This window comes from Pundamilia nyererei, unplaced genomic scaffold (genome assembly GCF_000239375.1).
Source record: "Pundamilia nyererei isolate P.nyererei 1_Seehausen unplaced genomic scaffold, PunNye1.0 scaffold00276, whole genome shotgun sequence".
NCBI classification, from domain to species: Eukaryota; Metazoa; Chordata; class Actinopteri; order Cichliformes; family Cichlidae; genus Pundamilia; species Pundamilia nyererei.
Window position 1 is genome coordinate 356042 of NW_005187677.1, and position 21925 is coordinate 377966.

General features: G+C 39.9%; 3 protein-coding genes across 3 annotated transcripts; 1 reads left to right on the forward strand and 2 right to left on the reverse strand.

Moving 5' to 3' along the window:
- Positions 1–211: 211 nt before the first annotated feature.
- LOC102215714 (ras-related and estrogen-regulated growth inhibitor) lies at positions 212–4314 on the reverse strand. Its single transcript, XM_013915245.1, has 7 exons — positions 4263–4314; positions 3128–3184; positions 2902–2998; positions 1755–1888; positions 1379–1472; positions 674–745; positions 212–320 (listed from the first exon to the last, which is right to left on the reverse strand). The coding sequence occupies exons 1-7, from the start codon at positions 4312–4314 to the stop codon at positions 212–214; spliced, it is 615 nt and encodes a 204-aa protein (XP_013770699.1).
- A 1284-nt stretch (positions 4315–5598) lies between these two features.
- ndufs1 (NADH:ubiquinone oxidoreductase core subunit S1) lies at positions 5599–11567 on the reverse strand. Its single transcript, XM_005750513.1, has 19 exons — positions 11465–11567; positions 10737–10813; positions 10501–10592; positions 9781–9888; positions 9548–9624; positions 9343–9424; positions 9118–9248; positions 8517–8702; positions 8288–8422; positions 8053–8167; positions 7764–7909; positions 7540–7668; positions 7308–7437; positions 6917–7077; positions 6661–6815; positions 6371–6546; positions 6150–6284; positions 5988–6060; positions 5599–5875 (listed from the first exon to the last, which is right to left on the reverse strand). The coding sequence occupies exons 2-19, from the start codon at positions 10807–10809 to the stop codon at positions 5784–5786; spliced, it is 2196 nt and encodes a 731-aa protein (XP_005750570.1). The 5' UTR covers positions 10810–10813; positions 11465–11567; the 3' UTR covers positions 5599–5783.
- Positions 11568–11990: 423 nt separating this feature from the next.
- unc50 (unc-50 homolog (C. elegans)) lies at positions 11991–15387 on the forward strand. The gene is made up of 6 exons (XM_005750514.1): positions 11991–12132; positions 12975–13240; positions 13427–13547; positions 13655–13794; positions 14071–14178; positions 14875–15387. The coding sequence occupies exons 2-6, from the start codon at positions 12979–12981 to the stop codon at positions 15039–15041; spliced, it is 798 nt and encodes a 265-aa protein (XP_005750571.1). The 5' UTR covers positions 11991–12132; positions 12975–12978; the 3' UTR covers positions 15042–15387.
- Positions 15388–21925: the final 6538 nt, after the last annotated feature.

The following is a 21925-nucleotide window of genomic DNA, read 5'->3' on the forward strand; positions in this document are numbered from 1 at the left end:
ACTAATAAAAAGTGTCTGGCGAGTTTCTATTTTTTAAATCCTGGTCTCATCACCCATAAATCCAGAAACCCAGACGTTGCATGATAACTCTCAGTCTGGATGTGAGATACGGGAGATATCTAACACTAAAAGAACTAAAGCAAAAAACAAACAAAAACCCCCCAACCCATTATACACTACAGTTTTTTCCATGGGGGTTTGTTTGCTGTTGTCACCACTGCATGGTCTTAGATCTGGTCAGTTTCCTGGTCAGAGCGTGACGAACAGTCAACATGTATGAGCGACGTTCAGGCAGAGGGCGCTGCTGATCCAACACCAACCTGTGGCACACACACACACACACACACATACACACACAATCAAACAGCACATGAAAAAGAATCATAAAATCCTCTGGGCTCTAACAGTACACCCTAGAGAGATGTCTAATTATTGTTTTTGCTTTCCAGCATCGTTCAGGATCTTTCCTATCACCATCTATAAGAAAATCTTTTGTACTACCTTTGTTTATTGCTGTGTGACAGGGCGCAGTCCATCAGGAGCAGTACTGACTGTTGTTTTGAGTATATTTAATTAATAAAAATGTTGCATTCATAGTAGAAACACTGAAAACACGATTAAAATATGACTAGCATGGATATCACATGTCTGACAAAACACAGAAGAAACAAACCTGATGAGCTGAAGCACTGCTGCTTCCACTGCTAGGACTGCTTCAGCCACAGACAACTCTCTGAAACCACACCTAAAGACACAGAACGAAATCAATGGCTCATTTAGTTAGCATGCAAGGAAATAGTTTTTACTTACTTTATTTAGCACTCAGACTTTGTAGGCACAATATAGTGGAATTCAGGCTGAGCAGAATTGATATCCAATACATACACTACTATACATAAAGATTTAATTCTGTAACAAAAATGTGAAATTCATTAATAAAATATTGACCATGTAGTCAAAAAAAGCTTGTTTCCATATAATTTATAGTAGACTACATGCTGTGTGCCTCACCATCCCTCCATGTGTACATTATACATGAAGTAAGAGGGAGTAACAGCAGAAGCTCCAGCTCAGAGCACAGCATGAATCAGTGACAGCAAATTTGGCATGGATTAAGTCAGAAACAGCATAAAAGGGGGCACTGGGGTTGCAAAGTGGTTTGCAGATGGACAGCAAAGATGGGCAGGCTAAAACAGCTTCAGCTGGGATTTGCCAGCTGGTTGTGTACAAGAGTATCAGCTTACGATTACAGCCCAGCTTGACTGGACTGACATTATTCTTAATCAATGACAAAGTTATTTTATTATCAAGTATAACAAAGACAAGAAAAGCATTGTACAGTATTACCATGCACATATGAAAGCATGAGCACTCAAACCTTAAATCCTTGGCTAGTCTCTGTCCTTCGTCTGTTGTCACCTGCCTGCCGATTTCCAAATCTGCCTTATTGGCGACCAGCACCGCGGGAACCACTGACACACAGACACACAAAGTGAAGTGACAATAAACCATCACGATGACGCTATGGCACGCAGTTTGGAGTCATTCTGTCAGCACACTACTAACAGAAGACAGGGTGGCACAACCAAACATGGAATCTACGTCCACTCAATCTGTGAATATGTGGGTGTGTTTATGTGTGTATGTAAAGGTGAAAGAGAGACAGAACAGAGGCCTGATGTTTGTGTGAAGAACAGACTGTTAGTTCAGTTTTCAGCAGCAGTTTTCTCATACAGATCAAAATATCTCCCCACCCAGATTCTGCTTGGTTTGGTCAATGAGCGTCTTGAGTTGTGGGACCTCCAGGAAGCTGAAGCGCTGTGTGATGGAGTACAGCAGCAGGAAACCATCAGCCCAGCGAATGGAAGACTCCAGAGAAGCTACAGAGCTCTCCTAGAGGAGAATATATCATCAAAAAGTTTTCAGATTTATTCATAAACAATAGACATAGCTGGATATGTGTTAACAGGCTAACACTGTCACACTAACATCTACTTCAACATCACCATCTCACATGACAAGCTTGTCTTTGGACAGGGTAAAACATTGGGTTACTTAACGTAATCCCTGGTTCTTTGATAACAGAGTGAGGTGTTTCACTACGCTAAGGCGATTCCCATAGTGAAACGAAGTTAGAAAAAGAACCTAGAAACGTCTTGCTATGGGGTGGCCAATACAATACTGGACTCCCTTGCTAATATTTCTTTATTTTTTTTAAAAATTCTGTGTATATATATGATGTCTTTTTAACTTTCAGCTATTACTCAAAGCACTTTTACACTCCAAGCTGCATCCACAGGTATTTTTATTTTATCACTCATGCACACCCACAAAGAGGATCTTCAGTATCTTTTCCAAGCACAACATACAGATGCAGCAGCTGGAAACTGAACTAGCTACTGGTAGAATTAGGAAACAAGCAAGAAGTGTAATGGGTGTAACAACTGAAACAAATGGCATTACTTGTCCAACTACACTGCAGACTGTGGAGGACCATGAGTGACAAAATGAATGAACTAAACACAACATTAAATAATTAATTTAACATTGAGTAAATTAATTTAAAAAGGAAATAAACAAAACATTTTTCTGAAGTTTTAAAAGAAATGAATTGCTATTTAATTAATTAATTACATATTTATAAAATAATTTGAATTTTAATTACTGACACAGTCAATTAATTATTTAATGATGCAATTAGTTAATCTATTTTGGCACTTGTGACCCTCCATACAAAAACGTTTGCAAATTATTTAAAAACCGCAACAACAAACCCCCCTCTAAAGTTGGCTTTTACGTGGCAGAACAAAAAACATTTGAAAATTTTGCAAAATAAATGCTTTGATTTGAAAAACATAACAAATAATTTGGACACAGCAAAAGTCTAGCCTTTTAAACAACTACAAATAAAAGTCAATATTTACCTTCCAAGTTAAGTCCAGAATCTCCAGATCGACAGCTTCCTGATCCACCACCCGGCTGCATTTGTAGGTCACCTCTGAAGAACACACACACACAGACACACACAGAGAACTGTGTCACTTTCAAAAATCCTGCCAGTGAAGAACTCAGGTAAGTTATGTAATGTTTACTGTCAGCAATGCAAAAATATTTACCCAGGTCTTACCCTTTTTATGGTCGTATTCACCAATAAATCGCTTGGTTATGAAACGAACACACAGCGCTGGAGACACAAAACAGACACAGTGGCTGAAGGCGAGAAGCATATTTCTAACACATTCTGCACAGTCGCACACACACAAAGTTCCTTTTAGTCATTTGAATCTGATCTAAAGCATCCCGTGCTCACGTCATGCCTCCTTATGTGAGTGTTGCCTTCAGAACGACCCTCTTTGTGACTTTATTTAAATAAATGCACAAGTGCTTCCTTTGTGTTTGGGTGGAAAGAGCCCAAAGGCTCGTGTCTGTTTGACTTTCATGTCTGCTATTTAAGGCCTTGCTGTATTTTATCAGGATACATTAAAAGGTTAAACACGCTTGTTTAAATCATCACTTGAGCCTTTACACCTGGAAAAACACTGAGTTTATTTTCAGGCATGCTGCCCACCACTGTCACAATCGAATCCCAGCATGCAGACTTTGTTGACATTGTGCATAGATGGTTTGTCCCCTGAAATTTACTCTGGTCCTTCTAATATGAAGGAAATTAATGGAATTTGATGTGTGAGCCTTTAAACCATTGACAAAGTGCCGACAGCTAAATTTGGCATTGCTATTTTTGTAGTTTGCTATTCGCATTAGTCATTATACTGTAAGAATGTATGATAACTTTTACTCATCACACGTCTTATGTTTCCTCAGTTATTTTCGTAGGAATATGTGTAATGTTAAAATGTTATGGGTGTGTTGTAATGTCTCTATAACTGTGCCATGAATCTGTCTTCTCAGTGCATGAAAGCAGCTGAGCTCATAGTCGAGCGCACAAACATTTGAAATGAAGCAACAAGTTTGTCTATTACACTCAACTGAAGACGAGCTATTTTTAGAGCTGGACAAAAGTAGCAGACCTATATGACATTCAAAACATAGCAGTGGAGGTGATGGAGGTACATGTCAGTGCTATGAAAGATAAACACTCTAGCTTTTCCATTTTTAGCAAAAACCTTTAAACCGTGGCTCGCAGTTAACCCTAAACTTAACCTCTTTCATGCACTGCTGAGATGTTATCTGATTCAGAACTTAAAAAGCACGTCCCCCTCTCTGCGTGCCTGTGGTTTTCAGCTGCCTTGTCTCCAGCTTACCTGTTTTCCCAGTGTTCTGAGCTCCCAGAATGAGAAGTTTAACTGGAACCATTTTCCTGTTGTAGCCAAAATGAGTCCAGCGTGTGCCCTGCTGTTTGTCCCCGATTGATGCCCTGCAGGGAAGAGCAGAGGATGCTGAGCCAGCTTTGGGAGACAAAACAAAAGTAAATGTAAAAATAATAAAAACTGCACACAGTCTCAAAGAACTGAGAAAGAGCACGAACAATGAAGCTAGAAACTGAATAGAAGACTTACTACTGCCATAGTACTGACCATAAAGTGAAAATAAACTCCAGATATGGGGAGTAGTAAAAAACAATAAATGAACTCGCTGCTTGGTCTTAGACACTGAGCAGACAGAGAGTGGAGAGATGAGACTGTCTCCTCTTCTCTCCTGTGTCCCCCCCCTCTCTCTCTCTTAGGTAACTGCATATGACAGGAGCCATTTGTCTGTGGGAATGGCGTCCAACTCCGAGCGCACATCCTATTTTGGATCCATTGAGAACAAACACACAGGCACTCCTTTAACTACTTAATCACATCAAAAGCTCGCCTCTATCTACAGAAGTTCTTTGACAACAGATATCGACCCAGAGTCCAGAATGATCTCAAGCCTCACTATAATAACTTTGAGACTCAGGTGAGTGGCTCTGAGTGCACATACTTCAATTTCAGAATGTCAACTGGGCCAAGAGCATATTTTGGAGCTCAAGTGTTTCTTAGAGTTTATTTTTCTGTCTGTTATAGAATGAATATTAAAAAACTTTTAAACAGCTACATTTCAGAAGGAAGGTGTGAAACCCATCGTGCTTTTCTTTACCTTCTGCCATGCAGATATACTGCTTCAATGCTGGATGCTCATATAAAACATGAAGTCACTCTGTGAGTCAAAAGCTCAGGCTTCACATATTGTTTTGTGCACTTGGATCTACATGCCATAGAGATAGGACGTCCTTATATGGTCATCTCAGTCACAGCACCTGCAGTCTTTTGTTTGTGAGGGGCAGCCAGTCAGAAGAAAGGAAGGGAGAGGAGCTAAATCTTGTTTCCAACAGTGGATCAAGTGAGGAGCTGCACTGCAGCTCAGTGTAAATAAGGATTATTTTAAACTCAGAACATGCAGAGCTCCTACAGGAGTCCAAATTCTGACTTATTACTTCATTTCTAGAGTCTAGTAATATAATACATATTTTAAAAAACATACATTGCAAAAATAAAGTGAAGAATATGAGGACTCGTTTGATTTTAAAGCATTTGGAAGGCATCATAAGTGATATAATTTGAATGTTATTAAAATGATGCAATGGAGAGAAAAAAAAACACCTTAAAACTGGAGTAAAGACATTTTTAGGATTTTATTTATATTTTGTATGTTTCTCAGATTTATTCCACAAAGCTGGTTCTCAGCGGCGAAAACGATTCAACAGTATACACAAGCATTGAGGGCGACTTCAAGACACAAAGTTCAGAGATGTGTGTTGCTTCAGGGGAAAAAGGCAGAGCTGTCGTCATATCAAGTGTTCAGCAAACAGATGGCTCGTCGACGGCGGCGGCTCCTTCTGTGACGGCTTTGACGCACTTCGCCATTGTTTGGGAAGCCCTGCTGATGGAGTCTGAAGACAGAACGAAGCAGCACAGATTATGATACATATTTGCTTGCACATTATTTTGAGAGAAAAAAAATAGCTATTATATATATATAAAAAAATAAGTAAACAAACATACCTGTCATGTAGAAGTCCTTTACTGTAAGCTGAGGTGGCACCAGAGGAGCTGCTAAGAGCTCCTGGTTCACAGTCTGAGAGGAACAGAGTGAGGAGATAAACAGCTGAATCAAGTTGTCAGGTAAATCAGAGGCAGACCAACTAACTGTGAGTGTTTCTGTACCATAGCGAGCTCATTGGCTTGTTTAAAGTAGTTCGCCTCCTCTACATCGTCGTAACGGACCAGGTTAGGAGAGACTTCGGCTAGCCTGGATCGGATCTCATCTAAGGAGTCGTAGGGCAGCGTTACACCCGTCAGCTGAAAACGCACATAGACGTTAAGATGACTGGTTTCGTGTTAATAGTGAACATCAGTACGGAATACTCAAAACACTTCCTGCTTACTTCAGACAAAGCTCTGATGATCTTCCAGTCCTCTCTGGCGACTCCAGGAGCAGTGACGGCTATCTTGGTGTGCTGGCTCCTGCCTTCAGTGTTGACATAAGTGCCGTTTTTCTCCGTGTATGCAGCACTGGGTAGGATGATGTCTGCCATCGGTGCTCCTACGTCACCGTGATGACCTGAAGGGGTTGCAAATTGATGTTCATTCATGTCCCCAGATTAGCAGCATTTGGTTTGTCAAATCTGTGTGTGTGTGTGTGTGTGTGTGTGTGTGTGTGTGTGTGTGTGTGTACCCTGGTAGATGATGAGGCTGTCTTTGGGCAGGTCAGCTCTGCTGATGCAGCCTGCATCAGCTCCCAGCAGGAAAAGCACTTTAGGTGGATTCTTCCTGATGGCGTCCACTCCGGCCTTGTAGCCTAGATCGAGGGCAGCCACTTGACTCGCCACCCTGCTCTCACACACACACACACACAGACACACACACACAGTATGAGCATCTACTGTATCTCATTGCATTAGGGTTACTTGAAATCAGCTGCTTAGCTGTACCTGTGCAGGACGTTAAGGACTTTCCAGCTGTCCTCCACTCCGCTGCTGGCTCGAGCGTTCTGAGCAATGGTGGAGACGGCGCTCAAAATTGCAACTCCATCTTCTCTTTGCAGAGCGCCGCTGCCCACAACCACAACTGGACGCTTGGCAGCTGAAAGGACCTGCCAGGAGAGAACGGAAAAAAGATATTCAGTCTGGAAATGACTGCCCCTGCCTGAGCCCGGTTCTGCTGGAGGTTTCTTCCTGTTAAAAGGGAGTTTTTCCTTCCCACTGTCTTCAAGCGCTCACTCATAGCGGGCAATCTGATTGTTGGAGTTCATTCTCTATATATTCAAGCGTTTAAGGCCATTTACCATTTTGAATCTCACTGGACGACGTGCGTGTCCATTACCTTGCAGAAAGCATGTGTGCCATTGGCCAGCTGCTTCAGGACTGAAGTGTCTTCTCCTAGGTGATCGTACGTGTAACTCAGGTCAACCTTGTGGCCCACCGTAGCAATCTGCAGCTCATTATGGAGCCAGCTGACGGAGTGAGACGATAACAATTACAAAACTTTAAAAAACAAACAAACAACTTAAAACTTAGACTTAAATAACAAACCGTTAACTGTGATATGTGTTTACCTCTTGCGGATTCTGGCATTGAACAGTGGGGCTTCATAGCGAGGGTTCGTCCCCACGAGCAGCAGCAGGTCACAGTCCTCAATGCCAGCAATGCGAGAGTTTAGCAGGTAGTTGGAACGCAGGTCAGTTCTGCAGAAAGCAAAAAAAGAAGTAAAAAATAACACTGTCAGCTAATAAAGCCATGTATTTTAGCACCTAAGGGATGATGGGAGGCTCTTCCTTACCCTGCACCTGCCATGGGGAACAGCTCCTCAGTGCACAGGTTTTCTGAGTTGAGTCTGTTGAGGAGATCTTTGAGGGCGACCAGAGCTTCAGCGTCCGCCATCCCGCCCACTATGGCTGCCACCTCACTCCCCTGCACGCTCTGCAGCTGCACAAACACAAACATTTATGCATGACGACAGCCCCAAACTTCCTGACGACAAACAACAACAAACCTTAAAGTTTCCCAGAATTTATTTATGATTAATTTAATTACCAAGCAAGAGCCAATAAAGAAGCAAAAGCACTTACTGCTCCAGCAACACGAGTGAGAGCATCCTCCCAGGTGGTCGGGGTCAGCTGACCTGATTCATCCTTCACCATTGGTTGGGTCAGCCTCTGCCTCTTCAACCCATCATATGCAAACCTGCAGATACAGTTTAGTTCAGATACAGTGGAATACGTATATATATTTAAAACAAAAACACACCCAACTGTTTTAAAGATGATTATAAAGTGTGAGACTTTATGTCCAGTTCTGTATTACCTGGTCTTATCAGAAATCCATTCCTCATTGATGTCATCGTGGAGCCTGGGCAGTATCCTCATCACCTCGCCTCCACGTGTGCTCACAACAATATTGCTACCGACAGCGTCCAACACATCGATTGACTCGGTTTTCCTGCAAAGACGGCGGAACAACATGACGTAAAACTGCTCCGGGAAGTTCAAGAGAACTCGTGTTAAATACAATCGAGCATCAGACCCTTTCCTACCTAGTTTCCCACGGTCTTGCAGTGAAGGCGTAGGGCTTGGAGGTGAGCGCCCCCACAGGACAGATATCGATAACGTTGCCCGACAGCTCCGACATGAACATCTTCTCCACGTACGTCCCGATCTGCAAGTCGTTTCCTCTTCCTGTCGTTCCCAGGTCTTCAACGCCGGCAATCTCGCTTGCAAAACTACAAACACACGCAGGCAGGGCAAGCTGTTTGAATATCCACCTCCATGCAAATGTTACAGCTCCATCAAAGCATGAACTGGTTTTAATCACTGTACATCAAATCTTTCAACACTGCTTTTAGTTATTTATTCACCCTTTATTACAGAAGTGCAATATTTTCTTTAATTACTGTGACCTTTCCCTCTTGAAGCACACATTGATGTCTAGCACTGTGCATGTATGTGTGCGTGTTAGAAAAATAAGTGTGTTATCGGTCTTTATTATGTCCTCATGTTCGGTTTCTAGGTAATTTAAAACACAATTATAAAGGAGTTGTGGACCTTCCATGAATGTAACGTGTCTTTTGCCACATTACATCGCTGTTAATGCCACATTATTACATTATTCGTGACTGACGTGTACATGACACTCACCGGACGCAGCGCGTGCACTGGATGCAGCGGGTCATGATGGTTTTAATGAGAGGCCCGATGTTTTTGTCCTCCACTGCTCTCTTTCCTTCTGAGAAGCGGCTGCGGTCTGAACCGAACTGCATGGACTGATCCTGAGAAAAGAGGAGAAAAAGACGGGAAAAAAGCTGATCCTTTGATCTAAATGCGCTCATGAGAATAACTTAAATTACACTTCTGCAAGGTTACCTGCAGGTCACACTCTCCTCCCTGATCACAAATAGGGCAGTCCAGTGGGTGGTTGGCCAACAGGAACTCCATTACTCCCTCTCTGATGAGACACAAACACATGAATACACGCCTTTAGTTTTCCTTAGTTTGACTTGTTGTTTTCAAAGTGTGCCCAAAGTTTGAATAACATTAAGCTAGAACCAGAGACCGCTACAGTTTTTACCTGGCTTTTCGTGTTTTCTCTGAGTTGGTGAGGATGTTCCAGCCTTTCATGACGGGCATGGCGCAGGCTGCTACTGGCTGAGGGCACATGACACAATACGCATACATTACAAATAAATTGATCATTAATCATTAATAAATTAATCATTTACGCTGAGATTGGTCCCAAAGCATCTTAAACTCAGGCTCAGCTAAAATCCTTTTCATCAAGTATAAACAGTAGCCTGACGTTACCTTTGGTGCTTTCTCAATCTCCACCAGACACATGCGGCAGTTTCCTGCCACAGAGAGGCGCTCGTGGTAACAGAACCTGGGGATTTGAACCCCGACCTTCTCACAGGCCTAGCCAGGAAAAGAAACAAGGCAATTTGGTTAATATACGTGATGTGAAATTACAATCCAGGCTTTAGCGAATAGATTGCCAGGTATTTTACGTTTTCTTGCTAATTTTGTGGTCTGCCTTCTTTAGAATTAAAATGTGAAAATGACTAACAGATGAGTCAAAGCTTTGCTAAAATATGCACATTCCTATTGCACTAATATTCCTTTATAAAACAGGAAAGTGACTAAATGTCAGCTGATCTGTCCTTAGTGGTTACTGCCCAGTTGACTGGTGCTTGAAGGAATCATAAATCCAGACTGCGTGGTGTTATTTCACAGTGTTTGAAAACTAGGCCAAAACTTAATCCAGAGATTAGCTAGCTACCTAAAACTGACCCATTTGTTCATCACCCCTATCCTCGCTACTCTACACTGGCTACCTGTTAGATACAGAATTAGTGTATTTGAGCCCATTTTTGAATATGAAGCTCAGATTCACTTTGATTCACATTGATGCACGAAATTACTGTCATGAAAACACAGATACCACAAAGTACTACACAGCATGAGCTGGCAACACTAGGTGACATCTACAACAGCTTGCAGTAAAATTGTGTACTGAAGCTTTCGTACCTGCAGCACAGTAGTTCCAGGCTCCACCTCCACTGGTTTCCCATCCACAAATACCTCCACCATGTTGCTGGCTGCACGCACTGGGGTACGCACTTGAAGTGCATGCACATAGAAAGAAAAGATCCTACTCAATCAACAGGCACATTTTTATGCCTGTTACATGCATACAGTAGGTGCTATATTTAGAAACTTGCATTAACTGCTATGTAATCTCTACTCTAACTCACAGACCATACCTGGGTTGGAAGAAGCCAGGCTGCCCTTGGCAGCTCCAGCTAGAGCCCGGCCAACGGTCGGCAGTCGCAACATGACTCTGTGAGAGAAAACATATGAGCGCTACTCCATGTGCTAATGCTGAAGTCATCATAATTACTTAAAGTGTACACAAGTGTTTGCAAAGGAGAAAGCAAGCATAAATGCCAGATCGTTACTTTTGTTTTTATAACACAATCACTACAGTGCAGAAAAACGACAGTGCACTAAAGGCCTCTGCTGTTGCCACTTTTGTCCCCATCTATATTCTGAAAATGCTTTATTACATGGTTGTTATGTTTGATTCAGTAAGTCTAGTTTAGGTGACAAACTCCTACTCCTGAGCCACGGTACCCAGTGCTTCTGGGCTTTGCAGCTGTCAACAATAACAAGTGTTATGGCCGCGAATTCAGTGTTCAGCATTTTAACAAAATAATGTAGAGAAATGAAGAATTTACAAATAATATCGAGACAACAAAACAAATAGCACAGCACAACGGCTTTAAATAATACTCTGCTTATGTGGATGTGCTAATGAGCTGCGGGCTAACAGTGACAGCTAACAGTATTACTCAAGGACACAGAGACGCTGCATGTTCGTAGAGGGTAACTGAAGTTATAAGCTCAAATATTTCCTTTTTCGTTTCCTTCCATTTAATTACACATATATGTCGATGCGTTCATGTATGCATCGCATTTGTTTGGTTCTTACCTTTCGCTATTTGGCCTTCTTGACCAGAACAGCGGTGATCTTAGTTATACCACCAATTGAAACGGCTATGGCGTTAGCGGAAATAGCAGGATATTCCGCTTGAATACGAGGTCACACTTTTCACAATAAAAGTCTTAAAATCGTTCAAACACTAATATTCAGCATAAATTGCAGTTTTTATTTACAGTCTGTAGCTTCAATGTAGCAACAAAATGTCCCCGACTTAAAAAATTAAAAAAATTAAAGTAAAGTAAATTAAAACTCTAAAATAAAATTTGAAATCTCAATTATTTAAAACATGACGGTGTTTGAAAAAAAAAGAAACTGAACTCGGTTTGTAAATTTTATCTTGTGGACATAAAATGTATTAATAATATGGAACAAAGTAATGATATGTTGGTCTGTGTTTTGGGAAAAACAAAATAAAACAAACAAACAAAAAACCCACTGATAACTACACGGCGTTTTAAATTGCCACACTGGAGACTTTCTCACCGTATGAAAGTTCAAACTTCACCTTTGACTACATTTCCCATGAGGAAGGGAACGTTACCGGAACTATCTACGTGTGCATTTTCGCGACAGTTCAGGAAGCATCATATGCAAACAGCTACAGAAAACGAGCAGTAGTTTGGGCTTTCTCATGTGAAGGACTGCAAGAGAAACAGGTAATTTTGTCGTTAAGTGAGGAATTTCAGTCGTTTACCAAAAAACTAAATAGCTACTGAGCAATTTGCGTTATGGTTATTGCTGGTGAGACTTAACGGGCCGTCTCATCTTATTAAAGTAGCTAGCAACGTGCTAACTGTGTCTGCTAGCAAACAAAGCGACAAGGAGATTAAAACATATCAGTGTTTATGCAGGAAGTCACTATTATTATTTAGTGTGTGTCCTATTTAATTGATACGTATGAGATGACTTTACATAATGTGTAGATGTTTAATCCAACTTAGTGAAAATGCACCAGATAGCTGCTTCTGTGCTGTTCTTTTGTTGTTGTTTTTTTATTGAAGAAAGCCAAGAATGCTTATCAATCACAACTTGCTGTAGGACATATATAATATTACAGGTTAAGAAGATATAGTGTACAAGTTTGCTTTGCAGGACTATGTGCCAAATTTGAAACCAGAATTTACAGCTAAGGTACAGCTTATATATAACTTACACTAGGCTGTAGGGCATCGTGTCTAGGAGTTAAGCTTGATGAACTTCTCTATGGCTGTCCATGGTTTTCCAAAATGGCTTTATTGTGGGTTCCTTATCAATTTTACAATCACGCACCAAATCCTTCATACTAAGCATTTAAGCACATTTATATGGCAAACGTATCACACAGAGCATGTCAGGTGTAATAAAAATGAGTGGAAATGCACGTAAATCATCCATCATTGCTCTGGAAGCTTTGCGAGTAGGCATAAAATGGCATAATACAGTATAGTTATAAATGCATCCTAATTTTGTCTCAGGTTAGAGTCCTTTTCACTTTTCACTCTTCTCATCTGATTTTCAGCACCATGTTGCCAACCACAAACAGCAACGGTGCCCTGGCTTCCAGGGACGCTGCACGCCACACAGCGGGTGCGAAGCGCTACAAGTATCTGCGGCGGCTGCTTCATTTCAGACAAATGGACTTTGAGTTCGCCCTGTGGCAGATGCTTTACCTGTTTACCTCTCCTCAGAGGGTGTATCGCAACTTCCAGTACAGGAAACAGACTAAAGATCAGTGGGCCAGAGATGATCCTGCTTTCCTGGTCCTGCTCAGTATCTGGCTATGTGGTAAGTCAATACTCATTCCCTAAATAATTAAAGAGCACTGTGGTCAAGGTTTGATGAGGATATTTGTGAATGTTACCTCTAACCTAATCTGTTTGACTACATTTAAACAATCACTTGTCCTGCCAGTGAAACCCTGATGTTGGCTCTCTGCTATGATACCTAAACACTCCCTGTGTTGTTGTGCAGTGTCAACAATAGGCTTTGGTCTTGTGTTGGAAATGGGTGTCGTGGAGACGCTGAAGCTGCTGCTCTGGGTCGTCTTTGTTGACTGTATAGGAGTCGGTCTGCTCATATCAACTATAATGTGGTGAGCAGTAGCATTGAATAAATTAATGAGATGTCCTCTTATTTACTCTAATTAAGGCGTATTGTTTGTTCTTTACTGCATGCCAAATCTTATGTGTTCTTCTCCAGGGTGGTCACCAACAGGTACCTGCTGAAACAACCCAGCAGAAACTTTGACGTGGAGTGGGGCTACGCATTTGACGTTCACCTCAATGCTTTCTACCCGCTTTTAGTCATCCTGCACTTCCTGCAACTTTTCTTCATCAACCGTGAGTCGCCTGTAGATCTGTATGAGTTTAATCAGCATGTGTGAAATTAAATCATCTGATTCAAACCAACAAATGTTTGTCAGTACAGTTAAAATAAAATTTAAAGGGCTAAAGAAATGTTTATGATGCTCTTGCTTCACTACATTTCTCTTTTTCATTTCTTATTTCTTTAATTTTGTACCATGGCGGTTGCTAATATTTAGGCTTGATAATTTCTCCATAGATGCATTACAGCACTGATGACTCTTCTTGTGTGTTGTTTTGTGTGTTTTTTAGATCTTGTGATGATAAGTTCAGATTGGTTCTTGGGATATTTTGTCGGAAACACTCTATGGTTGATTGCTATTGGTTATTATCTCTACATAACCTTCTTAGGGTACAACGGTAAGTACCCTGCGCATCATAATGCTGCATGCATTTTCTTAATCTGTTTTTGATTTATTGCTGAAAATTCAATTTCATTATATCTTAGTTACATTAGAAATGAAAAAAAAATCTTATTTTTTTTAATTTATGAATTTTCAGGTTCATCATTTGTTGATTTTCTTAGTCTTAATCTGTGAAAATACTGACTGTTGATTTCTCCAACAATGTGTCACCTTGTTATCACTAAAAAGCTGCTGTAAATTGGTGATTAACGCCAAAAGGTGATCAGAAAAGTAGCATAACATTTTCTACTGCGCATGAAAATGTTTCATAAATCTTTGTAACTTAACAACTATAATTTTGCTATAATTTACAAAGTCCAATCAGCCCTAATTTTCAACATTATTAGTATTTTATGGGCTTAGATGTGCAATAACAAAATGTAATACAGCACTAAACTGTGATCTTGATTTTGCTACCATCTAGTGGCCATTTGGTGACATTGACACAAGTGCAGCAGACTAAACTTTGAATTTACACACATCTACAGGTGTTTTCGCTAAAGTAAAGTGAGAAGGGTTTAACTTATTAGAGATTCATTTTCTTTGTGGCTATAAGGCAGCATGACCACCATGGAGCACGTATACCTTGAGAAAAATGTAGTTCTTGCTGTCAGTGGTTCATGTAAAGAGTCTTCTCTTTCAATCCTCACAGCTCTACCCTTCCTGAAGAACACCGTGGTGCTGCTCTACCCCTTTGCTTTGCTCGGCCTTCTCTACATCCTCTCCATATCTCTGGGCTGGAACTTCACTCGGGGTCTCTGCTCTTTTTACAAGTACAGAGTCATGCAGGAACGGCTTGCCTCTGAGATTGGACACTAGCTGGCTCCAGGCTGACGCAAAATCTGTTTTCAGCTCATCTCTACGTGACAATGACTCCACGTCCAGCTGCTGTCAGACAGGATTTTGCTGAGAGGGACCTCTGGTGGACTCTTGGTAAACTGGTTGATTGATGCCGAGCCGGGTGACACTGCTCAGCTCTCTCTTGATTTTCTGTTTGGCTGTGATGTTGAGCTGCGGCTACAAAGTCCGTAAACGGTGATGTGTTCAGACTGGTGACAGAAACGATGGGGGGTGGGGATGAGACGCAGCTTTTACTGTTGTTTTTTTGAATGATTTGTAAATATGACTGGCAGGTTGTAATATAAACACAGAGGTTTGTTTCTGATGAGTTTGCTTTGTTTCTTTGAGTTTTCTTAAAAAAATAATCAGATTCTGCTTATTGAAGAAGGAAAAAAAAGTTAAGTTAGAAACATGGGATGCAAACTTCTTTTCTTTCTTTTCTTTTCTAAAAGTGTACATTCCAAAGCACTTTCAATAAAAGGTTTTAACTTAAGGTGCCTCAGTTTTATGTGCTGGCACAGGTTCAGCACAGTTTAGTTTAAAGCTCCCAGCAGCAGCAGCGTTTTTGTTCTCTGGATTGCTTTTGTAGTAACACGCTTCAGTCTCATGGTGTCGCTGTTGCAGTTGCAATCACAACTGAGAAACTCGCTGAAGCATCGCTGATGCTTTTGCTTTCTGTGTAAATGAAGAGTGACTATTACAAAGGCTGGAAGATCTTAGCAGATGTGTTCAGTGTGTCCCATCAGTTCATACTGTTGATACAAAGCAAAAAAGGGTAAAATAGTCATCGTGCTATCCTGTGATGTTCTAAATAAAATGGAAAATTAATGTAGTCTTAACTTTATGAAAGTTATGTTACCAGTAGGGATAAATAAATAGCCCTAAATGTAGATTTATCTTAAAGGCCATAAAAATGTAATTTTATTTAAGAAAATATATCCAGCCTGCACGCATTAAAGAAATTATTCAAGTAATTTCAATAATTATGGGATGTTTGCCTTTCTGTGTGTGCATGTCAGTGGCCTCATTCAAAATGTCATGAGTGAGAAACTGATTTTCCCAAATGCCGCACCAATAAACTGAACTCAGTTCTGCTTAATATTAATTTTATTTTTTCATAAATGGCTGTTGGTAAGAGCAGATGTTAAAATTAGGCAATGGAAAGGTAAAATAGGCATGTTAAAATGTTATCACTATTTAATCAACATTCCCAGAGAAAAAAGTACATATTTTTGCAAAAAAAAGGTTAACTTTATACAAAGTGCAGCTGCTGTTTTTCTTGTAGTTGAATTACTTCATCTGCAGTTTTTTCCTCTTGTAACAGTAACAGAAATGCACACATGAAGGTAGCTCCAAGGAACATCTTCTCAGCATCTCTTAAGTTTTCAGAAAAGATTAAAAGTCCATCAGTGATACTGGTGTCCTCTGACAGTAACAAAAGTGAATAAATCACTTACTGTCATCCATTTCACTGAGTGCATTGATGCCAGCTCCTCTGTAATCTCAAACTCTTTTGTTATCCCACGCTCTCATCGCTCACTGAGTGACACGCAGTCTGACGACGCCACATTTTTGGATTGCCTTGGATCGCTTGGAACCCTGGCTCAATAGGTGCTAAAAAAGGACTTGGTACCAGGTGCTGCCGCCTATTAGAAAACCCTTAAATATGTGTTGAGTTGACTCGAGTAGATACTAATGGAGAAGGGCTGTGTGAAGAAGTATTAAATGTAGGATTCAGTGTGTGAATGTAATCAGCACCGTCACTTTAACCTCCTAAGACCCGAACTCTTCCACGGCAGGCATTTTTAATTTCCCTTTGATATTTGGGCTGATTGGGTCCTGATGAATGTAAAAACAAAGAATTACCAGATTTGTTTTTTTTACCTAATTTTTGTCTCTAAGAAAAACGAGAGCCACATGAGGATATTCGTTTAAAACTTTGATAGAACAGTAGCAGTATAATGTCTTCGTAAGTGGATATCAGGGCCTTGTAGAGCAAAATTGAGTATTTTGGTCTAAATAACCCAAAATGTGATGTCCACATATGTGGACGCCAGGTCCTAGGAGGTTAAATATTTAAATATATTTGATGTTTCCTACTCAGGATTTAACCTAATGACCATGAACACTAAAGCCTGCTCTGTACCAGTCCAATTGTGCATCACTGTGATTTTCACCACAGTTCTGCAAACGAACTAGTTTTGTGTGCACTTGACTGTATCTAACTGCCTGGTACAATATTTCCATGCAGTCTTTGAATAACACAAAATTTTGCATGACGTTTCACAAAAAACACAATTTAATCACATTATGTGTATGAGTTAATTTTCCAGCTGATAAAATGTTTCTCTCAAATGTACAGTTCTAACCTCTGAAAATTAATTACCATCTTCCTCTGCTGTCTTTCTCACACCTTTCTCCATCTCTCAGTGTGCATATTTTTTCTCTCTCAATGGGAAATAAAGTAGCTGTACTTTTATCTAGCAGATAAATTTAATGAGAAAGAGCATTCAGCCTTCAAGTCAAGTCAAGTGGCGTTTTATTGTCATTTCAATCATGTACAGTGGTACAGTACAGAGTAAAATGAAAATAGGTTCCTCCAAGACCCTGGTGCTATATATAACACATGACAGATAATCGGCACAGGACTACGTAAAGTGCAATGTGCAAAAATTGCAAAAAAACAAGACAAGATAGTGCAACATTAGACATATCAGGATGATACAGACACAAGACAGTGCAATGGAAATGTGCAAAATACTGACTGCTGGATTTCCCGGAGGACCCCACACGAGGGATTAATAAAGTTTTATCTAATCTGTTGTGCCAAAAGTATCTTGGTGTGAGGGGTCTTTGCAGATGGAGCGGGTGCTATAAGTGTCCGTGATGGAGGGGAGAGAGGCTCCAATGATCTTCTCAGCTGCTCTCACTATCCGTTGCTGGGTATTGCAATCCAATACGGTGCAGCTACCATACCAGACAGATATGCAATTACTTGGGACGCTCTTGATAGTCCCACCGCAGAACGTGGGGAGAATGGATGGAGGGAGATGGGCTTTTCTCAGCTTCCGCAGGAAGTAGAGATGCTGTTTGACCTTCTTAGCTGAGGGATCAGGCCCCTCCTCTGTGGAACCAGCTTCCAGTTTGGATTCAGGAGACTGCCCCTCCCTGAGTCTGCTCTGCTGGAGGTTTCTCCCTGTTAAAAGGGAGTTTTTCCTTCCTACTGTCACCTTCCCTAAATATAATTGTTGGGGTTTTCTCTGTTTTCTTTGTATTGTTGTAGGGTATTTACCTTGAAATGTAAAATGTCTTGAGGCAACTTTTGTTGTGATTTGGTGCTTATATATATATATATATATATTTGACTTGAATTAAAAAACTGAGCAAAAACTATATTCGTCTTTGAGATATTTCATTTATGTATTGCAACTGCTGCTTTATCTAGCCTGGACTGTGACTAGATTATGGGAATGACAACTAAAAGAGGGTCAAAGGGGGTCAGTTAACCTCACAGGATGAGCAGAGATTGCATGCTACAAAACTAAATGCAACAGCTTGAGTTCAGCTTTGACTTATGCTATCTAATATAGCCAAAAAATAATGTTTTAATGTTTAAAAAGTAAAGGTTGAGCATGTAAGCAGACTGTGGGATGACATTATATTGTCATTAGGAACTTAGCAAGTATCTCCAGTAATATGTGTGCACATCAGAACTAATGGGAACAAGTTCTTATCATCAATTGATAGCATCTGAACACTGTACACTTTATCCCCTGAATTATGCTACACCTAAAAATAGATAAGTGATAAAATCCAAAGTTTATCACAATTTATTCAACAACGGCTTTTAACTTTATGTGAAGTGCTGTTTCTATTTTGCTTGTAGTTAATTACTTTGAAAGCAACAATGTCGCATTTTCATATTTTACAATTCTTGTAGCATTCGTTGTCATGGTCATCATCCTGATATCCTGTTGCAATTATGGCGTAAGTGTTAGGATGTTAGGATGAATGGGTTAGGGATTAGGGTTTGTTTTTAAGGATTTAGCAATTGCACAATGTGAACATGGCAACTTGGCCTCACAAAACTCCCTGACTGAAATGAGCTATCAATCCCTTTTTCATTTATTGTAATTGTTTATTTGTGTATATATACAAAATCTGTACTTTTTAAAGAGTCTTCATATATTTTTTTTTTCATCAAATTTATATTGCAAATGTAAATAAATATACATGATAGTATCGATCCCAAGTCGGCATCGGTATCGGATCGATACTAGCCTGGTGAGATCGATTCTTTACTTTGAGTTCTGCTTGTATGCTATGCTGTGCTTTCGGCAAAAACGAAACAACCAGGTCGCTGGACTCACCGCTCCTGTGTCAGCGGAGAGCACTTTGCTCCCTCTCCCCCACTTTTATGTCTCGGTGTAGCACTGACACGTCACGTGACTTAGACACTTTGGGGGTTGTTAAGTTGTTTACATATTAATTATAGGCCTATATATTTTTTTGTTTTTGTTGTTGAGAATTTTAATTGTGATTTTTTTTGTATTATAGTATTTGTATTTGTTTTAATTTGTTTACTGGTTTGCGTGCACTTAAAAAATTAACCCGATGGCATTTTCATAATTAATTCTTACAATAATCACACGGTTGCTGTAACAGTACATTCAACGGCTGCAGCTCTCCCGCTGGCAGCCGTACACATCACCACCACCAAACCTGCAGCGGCATCGCAGAACACGCCCTGCCACATACCCCCATCGCCCGCTTCACCTCACCCCGCGAGCAGCAGAGGGAATCGACTCGGATCATCGGCGCCCCATGCCCCAGCCCAGCGATGGGGAAGTGTCAACTCTGGTTGCCCGCGCCTCCAGCGGAAGCCCCGGAGCTAGCCTGAACTGAACTGCTGAAATGTTGGACAATGGACAACACTGAGGGGGACTAACTTCACTAACTTTCACATTGGTACTTAATGTGGTACTTAAAAGTACCACCACAACACATGAGGTGCAGATTACAATACAAATATCGTGGTTTCATTCAACGTTTAGGTTCATTGTTAAAGAGCATGTACAAAAACATTATGACATCTTTCATTAGCATGATACACCTTCCCCCAGAGACAGAGTTGTGCACTCTAAGAAATAAAACGTTGGATTTAATTGACAAAGTTAAGGCAATCTTTTCCACAAAACCTGGTCAATTAAACATAAATCAATATGGTTGTTATCTGCAATTTCAATGGTGATGTATATCAGAAGTGAAATTGTTCTATAAAAGCAACAGCTTTCCTTTCATTGTTACTATTTAACACCATTAATTAGAATTTAAACACTTTGTTCATTTTATTAACTGTATTGCTTTAGGTTCAATTGACAATATTAATTTGAATTTAATGGCACCATTTAGATTGCGTTTTGGACCTAATTAATTTGATTAATTATGATTTAATGAATAGTTTCATCTATATGCTAAATGTTTAGGTATCAACAAAACAAGTCTAGAAAGGTTCCTGAGTTGTCATCTATACATTGTAATTAGGTGTTTGGACCTTTCAGAGGTCTTCAGCAAAGGTCTGACACTTAACTACAGAGTACAGGTGACAACTCAAGAACCTTTTTACACTTGCTCACACGTTACCATTTATAACATTCAAGATCCTTGCACTTCAATAGAAAACTCTTACGCCAAAGCTTACATAAAGTGTAAATGCAAAAAAAGGGTGCTGCATCAACAACTTTATTTACTGTGAGCCTTGACAAGGCAAAGCTTCTACAGGGAACAACACCGCATAAGGCAATATTAAATGCTTAGAGGGCATGACCAAAATTTAAACATTGGAAACAACTTTCCGAGTTTCAACAAAGTGACATTGTAGTATGCGGAAAGATGTCATATTCAATACAACTTGTGATTATAGTCAGATCTGCAGATTTACCACAGCAACTTAAAAATCACTGTATAATGCAATTACAGAAAATATTTAAGTGACACAAAAAGGTAAAAACGATTTAGTCCCCAGTTACAACAATCTGATTCAGAATTATAAGTTTTCTATTATATAATAAATTTTACAATAAAAAATGCATATAGCAAATCTCAAAATATTCTTAATTAAATGCTAAGACCAAAAATCCAGTACTTAACTTGAATACAGGTGACAACCTTAGAACCTTTTCACATTTGTTTGCACATACACTTTAACATTTATAACACTCAAGATCTTTGACCTGCAATGGAAACCTGGTACACGAGAACTAATATGAAGTGTAAATACAAAATACATTGTGTTGCTTTAACAACTTGAACAAAAGCCTTCAATGAGGCAAAGCTTAAACAGGGAAACAACACTGCATAATGCAACATTAAATGAAGTGTGTAAAATAAAATGTAAACATCTGAAACAACTTTCCAGTTTCAACTAAGTGACAGTGCAGTGTAGTACAGTTGTAGGTCTGCAATGGCTACAGTCTGCAGAATTACCACAGCAACTCAAACTAAAGAAAATGTTGTGAAACAAGAAAATATATCCATCTGGGTAATTTTGTCCCCAGTTCAAAAAACTCAGTTTCTGAATTATGTTTTCTTTTCCACAATCAAAAAAAAAAAAAAGGCATTCAGTAAATCTCTTAAATATTAAAAGCTATGACAAAATATTTACAAACAAGGATCAACATATATACAATTTATAAACTTTTAAACAGTGAAACAGAGCACTTATTTTGGGGGACATTTTGATCTAGAAGAGTCATTGCGTCTCCTTTTGGCAGAGTTTGTTCTTCAGCACTTGTATTTTGTTAGACAGTTTTTTGTCTTCCAGTCCCATGAGCACCTTCTGGAAGAACTCAAATGTGTAGCGA